The sequence below is a fragment of the Rhinoraja longicauda genome, chromosome 3, assembly GCF_053455715.1.
Source record: "Rhinoraja longicauda isolate Sanriku21f chromosome 3, sRhiLon1.1, whole genome shotgun sequence".
Lineage (NCBI taxonomy): Eukaryota > Metazoa > Chordata > Chondrichthyes > Rajiformes > Arhynchobatidae > Rhinoraja > Rhinoraja longicauda.
This window is the reverse complement of record NC_135955.1, coordinates 51229084-51242790: the sequence shown is the minus strand read 5'-3', so window position 1 is coordinate 51242790 and position 13707 is coordinate 51229084. Positions and strand designations below refer to the sequence as shown.

General features: G+C 40.6%; 1 protein-coding gene across 1 annotated transcript in view; it reads right to left on the bottom strand.

The window, feature by feature from the left end:
* Window positions 1-266: 266 nt before the first annotated feature.
* Window positions 267-13707, bottom strand: part of auh (AU RNA binding protein/enoyl-CoA hydratase) — a 129700-nt gene continuing 116259 nt past the window's right edge. Inside the window, exons 9-10 of the mRNA XM_078396099.1 lie at window positions 3673-3720; window positions 267-1500 (exon numbers count right to left, since the gene is read on the bottom strand). Of these exons, the coding sequence (XP_078252225.1) occupies window positions 1423-1500; window positions 3673-3720 (126 nt within the window). The 3' untranslated portion in view covers window positions 267-1422. The remainder of the gene's footprint in view (window positions 1501-3672; window positions 3721-13707) is intronic.

The following is a 13707-nucleotide window of genomic DNA, read 5'->3' as shown; positions in this document are numbered from 1 at the left end:
TCACCCTGCTATAGGAAAGATGATAAATTCTCTGGAAAGAATGCACAGAGGATTTGAGGATGTTGCCAGGACTTGAGGGCCTGGGCAAAAGGGAGACCTGGAGAAAGGGAGAATTTAGTTTGGCGGAGCTTAGGAAGATGATGGGTGATCTTAGAGGGATATAAAATCATGAGGAGAATAGATAGGCAAAATGATAAATGTGTTGGAGTGACTTGGCAGATCAAGCAGCATCTCTGGAGAACATGGATGTACAGAGATGAGCTGAATGCAGTCTTTTTCCCAGGGTAAGAGAATCAAGAACTAGAGGGCAGGTTTAAGGTGAGAGAGGAAATAATGAATAAGAAGCTGAGGGCAACTTCTTCAATTTTCAACATGGTAGTGGGTAGATGGAACAAACTGCCAGAGGAAGTAGTTGGGACAGGTACAATAACGATATTTAAAAGACATTTGGCCGGGTATATGGATAAGAAAGGTTTCGAGGGATATGCCCAAAAGCAGGCAAATGTGACCAGCTTGATTGGCATGGGTGATTTGGGCTGAGGGGCAATTTTCTGTGCTGAATGACTCTTATCAAGTATCATTTTGGTGCAGCAGATACTTTAACTGCCACTTTATGAAGGCAGTTTTGGAGGAATGCCTCTATGTATTACAGGTCTTTTGTAATAACTGAGTTAACAAACCAACCATTAATACCATCTGCTCCACGATGGCAAGAGAACAGAAATGTAACAAATAATGTACTTTGCATAAGTTATTTATTTCATTGTCATATAAAATCACATTTCTTCCCATTAATGTTGACAACTGTGCTACATTTTCAAATTTTAAAAAGTTTGTTTAGACATTCAGAATTATATCTTTATCCATAACAATCAGATTTTAAGGAGATATGTTTCAAATGTTTTGATCTATGAAATCAATACTAACTTGTAAAACCTGATTAACATTTTAACAAAGCTACATTAAGATCACAAGAATGCTATACAGGGTGATAAATCTTTCATACCCCTTCATTCAAAACAAGGTGCAAATATCATCACATGTTTATATGGGATTGGAATATAAACCAGCCACAATCCTATTGAGTACTGGCACATATTCAAGGTCTAAATATGCCAATTCTTATTCTTCCATTTCTTGCATTTGCAACTGTTTAAAATTATTTCTGAATCATGAGGGGAAATAGATTTCAGTTGCAATATTTATGCTTCATAAAATAGGGCATCCCAAAGAATTTGTATAGCAGCAAATGTTAAATATGCAGAAAAATGTATAGTAGCTCTGCACATTTTTCTTGAGATAATACACTTATGGCTGTTGAACAGTATTTTTCATCAAGTAGCATCTGAATACCGTAGATAGAAAACACCATAAATAGTAATATTTTCCTCTCGTTGTACATGCTGCTTCTGATGTGTACCTTTACTTCCCAATGTAGCGGGGTAGTCGTTTTTCTTTGAAAGCATTAATTCCTTCAATTCGGTCCTTTGTTGGAATCACCTGCAATTTTTTTTAAATAGGTTTAGATTCTGACTTCAGACTCGCTGTAAAACTAGGAAAGTAAAACACCATATTAAGAATGAAGCAGATTCCGGAAACTTTAAAAACTGCTCTCGTCATAATTTCTGTATTGCATATAGTCAAATATATGAACACACCCGCAAAAGATTTTGAACAAAACCGTGATCGAGAAATTAGGTCATAAGGTCATAGGTGATAGGAGTAGAATTAGGCCATTCGGTCCATCAAGTCTACTCCACCATTCAATCATGGCTGATCCATCTCTCCCTCCTAACCCCATTCTCCTGCCTTCTCCCCGTAGAGATTATGACCTCTGTACTAAACAAAAATCTATCTATCTCTGCCTTAAAAATATCCACTGACTTGGCCTCTACAGCCTTCTGTGGCAAAGAATTCCCCACTGACTAAAGAAATTTCTCCTCATCTCTTTCCTAAAAGAACGTCTTTTAATTCTGGGGCCTCTAATTCTAGGACCTCTAGTCCTAGACTCTCCCACTAGTGGAACCACCCTGTCCACATCCACTCTATCCAAGCATTTCACTATTCTGCATGTTTCAATGAGGTCTCCCCTCATTCCACTAAACTCCAGCGAGTACAGGCCCAGTGCTGACAAATGCTCATCATAGGTTAACCTACTCATTCCTGGTGGGTCAGGTAATATGTGTGGAGGGAATGGGCAGACAGAGTTTTGGGTCAGGACTCTTCCTCCCACACTCCAAAGACATGTGAAAAAGGGTCTCGATCTGAAATGTTACCCAATCCTTCTCTCAAGAGATGCTGCCTGTCCCGCTGAGTCACTCCAACATTTTGTGTCTACCTCCAAAGACGTACAGCTTTGCAGGTTAATTGGCTTGGTATAAATGTAAAATTGTTCCAAGTGTGTGTCAGGTAGTGTTAATATGCAGGGATCGCTGGTTGGTGCGGACTTGTGGGCCAAAGCGCCTGTTTCCGCGCTGTATCTTAAAACTAAACGAAAAAACCTACAATTTCTAGTCTCCACAAAAGCTTTTTTCTTTTCTTGCAGCCTAATAATGTTAAATGCAATAATTATCTAGTAAAAAATCTGCAATTCATCTCTATAAACACTTTAAATATCGATTCCTGAATCTGCGTTTGACTTTCAAACATCCTCCTTGGCATTTCCATTCTTATTAACTAATGACCAAGAACAATTCCATTATGATGTGATCACTCCTGATGCAATTTCCTCTTGCTGCTGACTTTCTAGGAAAGAATTTATCAAAAACAATGTTACCGAACTCAGCTTTAAAAGCAAACTGAATATCTTTAATCTATTTACTACCCACAAAAAATTGGCTGAATGTGTGCTGCTGCTCATTTTTATACAGACTCGCTAATTCGATATCCTGTATGTTTATAGAGCTTGCAATGACAAAGCAGACAACAATGATGAAAACAACTTAAGGACACAGCTTTGTCTGTTTAATGAAGAGTGGATAAATATTGCTAAACTCCAGGAGGGATAAGTAATAGATAAAACCTGATCAGCATGGAAAGTTGCACCAAAGGGCTCAGTTTCCATGATCTATTATTCTATAATCCTAAAATTTTTGAAATTACTTGTCAAAGCAATGACAATCCAGCCAACTTCTTGGATACTAATATACACGGCATAGGATAAATGGTTAGCAATTGTAAACTGTATTCACAATTATGAAGATGACTATTTTGTTTGCTTTTCCCTACTTCATAAAGTTTTGTTGCAATGAATGAACCTGATATAAAAAGTAGCAGCGTTTCAAAGGAGAAGCTCATTGCACATGCAGGATGTGTTGGCAGGACAACAAATAACTACTTCAAATCCTCACCACATTGACTTGAGAAAGTTTACACTTTGGCAGTCAGTGTACCTACTGTATTCTAATCTCGAGTGTGACTTGATATACTGACGTGGTGCTGACGTGGTCAGAAATAGAGTGTGAATGTCGGAGAGTTTCACTGTGACACTGTTTATTTTGTTTTTTGAATTTCCTGATGTACTCGTGTGGTATGAATTGCCAGGATAGCAAGCATAAGAATGTGTGTCGTATATCTCAGTAAACCTGACAATAAGATACAAATACTTAGGGGAAAATGTCATTTAAGAATGAGCAGCTAAAACAGAGTAAACCGACAACATTAAGCATATACCTGAGCGTAACAAGCTTCTTCTATTTCTAACCCCGTTTTCAAATCAACCTGAAAAAGAAATAAGTATTAATAAATGGGAGAAAAATTAAAGAAAAGAAAGAGGAATGAAGGGAGAACGATGGTAGAGTAAAGAATGATGACTTCGAAAAATAAACTGAAGCTTCTCTTTGAAGTAATCCTCCCAATGGCTCCCATAGCAAAAATCTGAAATACAACCCAAGTTCACACCTGTACTTGTAGTTTTATTATTTGACATGGCAGTTAAAATTTGGTGTAATTACTCATTTTATTCTATATTCTATTAGTTCATTAGTTGATCTTCTGATGTCAATAACATTGTAATGCTCTGCAAAGATGCGTTCTCATCGCACTTCTTTACCCCTTGTACACCCACGACTGTGCAGCCATATAGAAATCTAATTCAATTTTCAAATTCGCAGAAGACACCACCATTGTGGGCTGGATATCAAATAATGATGAGACTAAGTACAGGAAGAGATTGAGAACCTCATGTCCTGGTGTCGAGACAACAACCTTTCTCTCAATGTCAGAAAGACAAAGGATATAGTAATCAACTTCAGGAAGCGAAGCAGTACACATACCCCAGTTTGCATTGACGGTGCCGAAGAGATGGTTGAAAACTTCAAATTCCCAGGACTCAAAATCACCAACATCTTCTCCTGGACCACCCATGTTGAAGCAACGATCAAGGAAGCACACCAACGCCTCTACTTCCTTAGAAGGCTTAGGACGTTTGGCATGTCCCCTACAACGCTCACCAACCTCTACAGATGCACCATAGAAAGCATTTTATCAGGATGCATCACAGCTCCTTCCAAGACCGCAAGAAATTGCAGCGAATTGTGGACGCAACCCGGACCATTACACAAACCAACCTCCCTTCTATGGACTCCATTTATACCTCACATTGCCTTGGCAAGGCCAGCAGCATAATCAAGGACGAGTCGCACCCTGGCCACTCCCTCTTCTCCCTTCTCCCATCAGGCAAAAGGTATAAAAGTGTGAAAACGCACACCTCCAGATTCAGGGAGTTTCTTCCAAGCTGTTATCAGGCAACTGAATCACCCTACCACAACCAGAGTGCAATGCTGAACTACCATCTACCTCTTTGGTGAGCCTTGTACAATCCTTGATCGGACTTTGCTGGCTTTATCTTGCACTAAATGTTATTCACTGTAAACGGCTCGATTGTAATCAATTATTGTCTTTCCGCTGACTGGACAGCATGCAACAAAAGCTTTTCACTGTACCTCGGTACACGTGACAATAAACTAAACTAAATATCTTCCTCTTATGAATATATACGCAAGCCTTGCTTGCATTATTAATGAATGTTTATCCTATCCTATTTGAGCACGAATAATTTTTACAAGGCATAGGCTTGGCAGCAACATTGCCGAACACTTGCTCTGTGATCACTGGGCCCGCTGGAGACTGCGGTAAGTGGCCATTTTAATTCTCCTTCCAATTCTTATACTGACCTATCTGTCCTTGACTCCCTCCATTGCGAGGATAAGGCCATGCGTAAACTGGAAGAACAACACCTTCACATTCCACCTAGGTAACCTACAACCTAAATGACATGAACATTGTATTCTTCATTTTCAGGTAAAATGACTTACTTTTCTTTCCTCTCCTCTATCCAATCATCACCCACCCCTCCCTATTCCAGATCCCTAATTTTACTTCTCTCAACCGCCCCCCCCCCCCTCCATTGGTTCTACATTTCACATCAGATTGTGTCATTTACACCCTTTTGTCTTCTCCATTTCTCACCTTCTTTCCCCCCACCCGAGGCATCTACTAATTATCTCCTCCCAACCTAGACCCATCTATAACTCCACACCTTGCCTCCTTCAAATTGAAGTAAGCGAGGGGAAATTGCTGTTCGAAGAAGGGTCTTGACCCAAAACATCATTTGCTCAATGCCCTCCATATATGCCGCCTGACTTGGAGTTCCTTCAGCAGTCTGTTTTTACTCAACATTCCAGCATCTGCAGGCTCTCATTCATTGAGTCATAGAGTGATACAGTGTGGAAACAGGCCCTTCGTCCAACTTGCCCACACTGGCCAACATGTCCCAGTTAGAGTAGACCCACCTGCCTGCGCTTGGTCCATGTCCCTCCAAACATGTCTTAACCATGTACCTGTCTGTTTCTTAAACGTTGGGATAGTCCCAGCCTCAACCACCTCATCTGGCAGTTTGTTCCATACACCCACCACCCTTTGTGTGAAAAAGTTACCCCTCAGATTCCTATTAAATCTTTTCCCCTTCACCTTGAACCTATGTCCTCTGGTCCTCGATTCCCTTACTCTGGGCAAGAGACTCTGTGCATCTACCCTATTCCTCTCATGATATTGTACACCTCTATAAGATCTCCCCTCATCCTCCTGCGCTCCAAGGAATAGAGACCCAGCCTACTCAACCTCTCCCTATAGCTCACACCTTCTAGTCCTGGCAACATCCTCACAACATCCTCGTAAATCTTCTCTGAACCCTTTTAAGCTTGACAATATCTTTCCTATAACATGGTGCCCAAAACTGAACACAATATTCTAAATGCGGTGTCTCCAAAGTCTTATACAACTGCAACATGACCTCCCAACTTCTATACTCAATACTCTGAAGGCCAATGTGGCAAAAGCCTTTTTGGCCACCTCAGATATCGACCTGCGATTCGACCTTCAAGGAACCATGCACCTGCACTCCTAGATCTCTTTGCTCTACAACACTCCCCAGAGGCCTAACATTCACTGTTCATCTTCTTGTTCCTCTGTTTAGTCTATTTGCATCGAACAAACCCAGCAATAAAATGATCAACCTGAACCCTCAACAGCCACCACGAGACACCCTATCCTACATTCCTATGAAAAGGTTTTTTACAATAATGTAAATGTAAGGTGCTTGAGATAATAGATTAATTAACAACCCCAGTTGCTGCCTGCCTCATTAACTCCTTTTAGTTTCATTGGTTGCACAACATGATGGAAATAATTGTGATACCACATTTGTGATACCACTTAACACAAAACAAACCTAATTTGTCAGGGAATCCTTTACACAACAACTAAGAAACGAACATTTTGCAATATGACACAGAGGAAACTTTCTATTCCATAGACAACCTCTCTACATTTCTTTTGGATTTTTACCATTCTACAAAAGATGGTAGAAGGCTGATTTATTCTGCTGCAGGGAGATATTAGAGGAGAACTGTCTTCAAAGAGCATGCAAAATAATTCATTCCTACAGTTCCCCTGGCACCAATAGTTTCAGATAGAACACCTTGAGTCAAGTTGCAGCTGCGTAAGTAGTCCCCTTGTTGAACTGCTCAATTGAAGCATGCAGTACTATTTGAACTGGCAACTACAGATACAACTGTTACAATAGATCACAAAATGTCAAAAAAGGTGATTACCAGTATAAGTGTTCTTATTTTTTTAATACCAAATTCATCAGGACTTTTGTGACATTTAAAAATAAACAATGTACAAAGCCAAATATTTCCCATGGTTTTTTTAAAAATGCTTAAAAAAGTTAGGCAACTTGATGAGTTAGCTGAACACCATGTGTGGTCCTCTATTTACTAACCTAAAAAAAAATTAAATGCTGTTAGTGTGGCCTTATTTTCCTTGAAAGAAATAATTTTCAGGAAAGTGGGTACAGCCAAAGCTGCTAAATGTAGTTGCAGGTCATTGCAGGCCAATGGTATTTACTTTTATGTAGCAATCACTGGCAATTTATTGGAAGTCTACATTTTATTTGAAGTTCACTGTTGACAAGGCTGGTATAAAACAGATGCCCTGTTATATTTAAATAGTATGTGGATGTTTACACGAACCGTGGTGACCTGCAGGGTGGCGTACTTTGTTCTGGAAGGCAGCACTAGCTTTATCAAATAGCATGGATAATATGGACACAAAATGCTGGAGTAACTCACTACGACAAATCTGCTACTTTTGCATATTTCCAATAATCTGTCTACATATCTTTTGCCTCTTTCAATAACCTGGGATAGATCCAATCCTGAGGGATTTATCCACCTTAATGCACTTCAAGAACCCCAACAGCACCACCATCTTGATCTCAAACTGCCCTAGCACATTAGTATTCTCCACACTGATCTTACTGTCATCAATGTTCTTCTCCTTGGTGAATACAGATGCGGATGTAATACAGATGAGGATGTAACTAGGAAAATTGACAAGGGAGAGTCAGTGGATGTGGTGTACCTCGACTTTCAGAAAGCCTTCGACAAGGTCCCACATAGGAGATTAGTGGGCAAAATTAGGGCACATGGTATTGGGGGTAGGGTACTGACATGGATAGAAAATTGGTTAACAGACAGAAAGCAAAGAGTGGGGATAAATGGGTCCCTTTCGGAATGGCAGGCAGTGACCAGTGGGGTACCGCAAGGTTCGGTGCTGGGACCCCAGCTATTTACGATATACATTAATGACTTAGACGAAGGGATTAAAAGTACCATTAGCAAATTTGCAGATGATACTAAGTTGGGGGGTAGTGTGAATTGTGAGGAAGATGCAATAAGGCTGCAGGGTGACCTGGACAGGTTGTGTGAGTGGGCGGATACATGGCAGATGCAGTTTAATGTAGATAAGTGTGAGGTTATTCACTTTGGAAGTAAGAATAGAAAGGCAGATTATTATCTGAATGGTGTCAAGTTAGGAGGAGGGGGAGTTCAACGAGATCTGGGTGTCCTAGTGCATCAGTCAATGAAAGGAAGCATGCAGGTTCAGCAGGCAGTGAAGAAAGCCAATGGAATGTTGGCCTTCGTAACAAGAGGAGTTGAGTATAGGAGCAAAGAGGTCCTTCTACAGTTGTACCGGGCCCTGGTGAGACCGCACCTGGAGTACTGTGTGCAGTTTTGGTCTCCAAATTTGAGGAAGGATATTCTTGCTATGGAGGGCGTGCAGCGTAGGTTCACTAGATTAATTCCCGGAATGGCGGGACTGTCGTATGTTGAAAGGCTGGAGCGATTGGGCTTGTATACACTGGAATTTAGAAGGATGAGGGGGGATCTTATTGAAACATATAAGATAATTAGGGGATTGGACACATTAGAGGCAGATAACATGTTCCCAATGTTGGGGGAGTCCAGAACAAGGGGCCACAGTTTGAGAATAAGGGGTAGGCCATTTAGAACGGAGATGAGGAAGAACTTTTTCAGTCAGAGGGTGGTGAAGGTGTGGAATTCTCTGCCTCAGAAGGCAGTGGAGGCCAGTTCGTTGGATGCTTTCAAGAGAGAGCTGGATAGAGCTCTTAAGGATAGCGGAGTGAGGGGGTATGGGGAGAAGGCAGGAACGGGGTACTGATTGATAGTGATCAGCCATGATCGCATTGAATGGCGGTGCTGGCTCGAAGGGCTGAATGGCCTACTCCTGCACCTATTGTCTATTGTCTATTGTCTATTGATGCAAAGTACTCATTTGGTACCTCACCTATATCCTCTGACACCAGGCAGAGGAATGAGCAATCCTACCTTCTTCCTGGTTAGGCTTTTTAAAAAAATGTACATATAAAAAGCCTTGGGGCTTTCTGTTAAAACAACTCCCTAAAGACATTTCAGGGCCCCTTTTGGCCCTTCGAATTGTCTACTTGAGTTCTTTCCTGTGTGCTTTATATTCCTCATAGACCTTGTCTAATTTCACCTTTCTAAATCTTCCTATATGCTTCCTTTTTCTTCTTGATCAAATTTACAACTTCTTTGGTCATTGAAGAATCCCTTACCTTGCCACCCTCATCCTTCCTTCTTACTGGAACATGCCAGTTCTGAACTTTGATCATTTGGCCTTTAAACAACTCCCACACGTCAGATGTGAACTTACCCATAACACTGCCTGAATCTACTCTCCCTAACTCATGCCTAAAAGTGCTGTGATCATCTTTATCCCAAATTAGTACCTTCCCCCAAGATCCAGACTGGTCCTTATTCATAACAACACCAATCAGCCAAAACATTATGACCACTGACAGGCGAAGTGAATAACATTGATTATCTTGTTACAATGGCACCTGTCAAGGGGTGGGATATATTAGGCAGCAAGTGAACAGCCAGTTCTTGGTTAATGTGTTGGATGCAGGAGAAATGGGCAGGAGTAAAGACTTCAGCGACTTTGACAAGGGCCAAATTGTTATGGCCAGACGACTGGGTCAGAGCATCTCTGAAACGGCAAAGCTTGTGGGGTGCTCCTGGTCAGTAGTGGTGAGTACCTACTGACAGTGGTCCAAGGAAGGACAAATCACAAACCGGCGACAGGGTGTTGGGCGCCCAAGGCTCATCGATGCACAAGGGCAATGAGGGTACAAACTGACAGAAGGTCTACTGTAGCACAAGTAACAGAAAATGTTAATGGTGGTCAGGGGAGGAATCTGTCATAATACACAGTGCATCGCACCCTGCTGCGTATGGGGCTGCACATACACGGAGGACCAACAGCATATTAGGCCGGTGGTCATAATGTTTTGGCACATCAGGTCATAATGTTTTGGCTGATCGATGGATTTGAAGGAGTTGTGATCACTGTTCCCAAAATATTCTTCTACTGAAACACCAGTTACCTGTCTAGGCTCGTTTCCCAGTACAAAGTCCAGAATGGTCTTCCTTGAATTGGACTCTGAAGAAGGGTCTCAACCTGAAACGTAACCCATTCCTTTTCTCCAAAAATACTGCCTGTCCTGCTGAGTTACTCCAGCATTTTGTGCCTATCTTTGGTTTAAAACAGCATCTGCAGTTCCTTCCTATAAATTTGGACTATGAACACACTGTTTCAGGAAACCCTCTTGGCTACACCTAAACAAATTCTACTCTGTCTCAGCCTTTAACATTAACAAGTCCCAGTCAAATTTGGGGAAGTTAAAGTTGCTCACTACGCCAACCCTGGTGCTTTAGCATATTCACAATAATCTGTCTACATTTCTGTTTCTCTACCTTCTGCTGGCTATTGGAGGCCTCCTCTCCCCCCCCCCCCCCCCATCAAGACTTCAGCCACCCATTTATCTGTCCTATCTTCCTATTCCAACCCTCACTAGCATGAGGCACTGGCAGTAATCTGAAAATGGGTGGTGTATCTGTGGAATTCTTTGCCACAGAAGGGTGTGGAGGCCAAGTCAATGGATATTTTTAAGGCAGAGATAGATTCTTAATTAGTATGGGTGTCAGGGTTATGGGGAGAAGGCAGAAGAATGGGGTTAGGAGGGAGAGATAGATCAGCCATGATTGAATGGCAGAGTAGATTTGATGAGCCGAATGGCTTAATTCTGCTCCTATCACTTATGACCTTATGACCTAATATTATTACCGTTGAGGTCCTGCATTTTAACCTTTTATCTAACTCCCTGCATTCACTCTCATCACTTTTCCTACCCGTCATTTGTGTCAATGTGCATGATGACCTTGCTGCTCACCCTCCCCCTTGAGAATGTCCTTGGAGACATCTTGGACAACCAGAGAAGCAACACACCATCCTAGAGTCTTGGTTGCAACCACATAATCTCCATTCTGCTCCCTAACTAACTAATTAACACGTCTCGTGTGCAGGAAACTTAGTGAGAATGGACCTGTCGCCGTGAAAGGCTTCAACAGCCTCTTGCCAGGAAGGTCTGGTTTACAGAATCAGCAAAGAGTCTGCAGCTACAATAATTCTGTTTCACTCGAAATGGGGAATTTGCACAAACTGTGCCAGACTATTTCTGACTCACAAATGGGGACGAATGCAAACAGTGAAGCTATATAATAAGGCTTAAAATCAAAGTTTAAGTATTTGAGTGTATTTTAGTGCCAGATTTTCAACATTGTAAAATGAAAAAAACCCTGTTTTTAACTGTATGAATAGATCTTTAATAATGGTTGAATATTTCTACATGTCAAGAACATTCTGTTTTTGGTAGTTCTGGCTTAAACAGGAGATGAAATCTCACAGGCAGAAGCAATGGCAGAATAGATCAGTAAAGATGTGTTTAAGGAGAAGGTAAATAATAGTAAGGTGAAGAAAGCAATTGAAATATAAACTGAACAAGTTAGCTGAAAGAGGTATCAACGATGTGCACCAGTGGGCTGACTGCCTGCTTGTGCTGCACATTCCATGAGATTTTATTCAGTTGCTGATATTTATTTTTATTTTTATAAAAGGAAAGCTCGGTTAGCCCTGGGACACCGTGTCCAGTTTATCATCTGAATCCAACATTAGAATCTTTAAGTATTTGCAGCATTCTTTGGAGAAGGGAATGTTTCTCCACTTTTAGTACCAAACGGTAGCAAAACACAAACCGATGAAGTGTAAAACATTCACTATGCCATCCCACATAAACATTCAAGAATTGTGAAATGTGTGTTTTGTTTTTTCTTTCTTTTACCAAACTGAATTTTTAATAGCCATAGTTTTGAACCCATTATGACCTTGACCTGCAAGGAGAAAACTATCAATGGTGTAACTTGGACAACTAAAACATGTATTTGAGCAGAAGGAAATTATTAATCCATCAGCCCAAACTTGGTATCCAGAAGCAAAGTCACAGTGTTAACTCAATGCCCAAGTCAATGTTCATAAAGATGATGATGATAGAGCTTTGGATTGATAATCAAACAAGACCGAGTAAAGATTTTGTTCTGGGAAAAATACAGACATTATTTTTTAACACCTAACCAAATTTAAATTCTCAGTCCTATACAGATAAGGTAATTTTTATGTTTGTGAAGTTAAGCACCCAATTTTCACTCTGCGACTAGTTCTTAACAAACAGAGGGTAGTTTATAAAACCCCTTTTTTCACTGTTATTTTACCAGATATTTCAGAAGGCCCTGTTATTGCGTTTGGTGCAGAACTAGACAGACATTTATGAGTAAGAAGGAACTGCAGATGTTGGCTTAAACCGAAGACACAAAAAGCTGGAGTAACTCAGCAGGGCAGGCAGCATCTCTGAAAAGAAGGAATGGTGACGTTTTGGGTCAAGACCTTTCTCTCCAGAGATGTTGCCTGATTCGCTGAGTTACTCCAGGTTTTTATGTCTATAGACAGACATTTAATTGGTCTGGAAGATGCCAAAAGGAATACAGTAAAACTCCAATGTGGCATGACTTGCATGGTGTTGTAGTGGCATTCTCTGAACAACTAGAAACAATTTCTATTAGTACCTCAACACATTTTCAATTCACTTTTTTATGTTATACAGTATGATAAATTTTCCAGTGAACCAAGTAAGTGGAAAATAAGACAGAGTAGTGCAGTAAGTCTGAAGAAGGGTCTCGACCCAAAACATCACCTATCCATGTTCTCCAGAGATGCTGCCTGACCTGCTGAATTACTCTAGAACTCAGTATCCTTTTGTGTAAACCACCATCTGCAGATCCTTGTTTCTACACTAAGTGGTGAGGGAGTACAGAAATTAGGGCCTCAGCAAATCGAAAGGAAACGCAGCAAACATAAACTCATGTGTTGAACCCTAGGGATTTCTGAATAGTTAGATAGCAGATTATTGAGGTTTTACTGTATAGGTTCTTAAAGCGTCCATACTGTTTGATCAAAGACTATCTTACAGGAAAGGAAGAGGTGCATGGAAATGTATGTGGAAATGTTGAGGGTTCAGGTCCATCGGTGACAGAAGGTCTTTAATAGAGGAATGGAGTGAGGTATGTGCAAGAATGTCAGATTCAAGAGAATGTAGTGTTTGACACATTAATGGAATAGAGAAGATTAGAGAAATAAAAAAGTGAACTTTTGAAAGAATATTTAAAAAAACTTAAAACTTGGATCTATATGAAAAAAACATGCAAGTGCATATTATATCAAAGTGGCTATCCTATGGTTTATTGTATGTCTTGATCACACTTATAATACCCAAAATACAGTTTTGCCTGACCTTCAAACGTAGTTTTGCCTGCCTGAAGGACAGATAATAAGAGATGAGGATGATACTTGAACTTAAAAATGAGAATTTAAATCCTAGAATCCTCTTCCATAAATAGAAGAGAATTCTAGGACTTTAATAAATTCGAA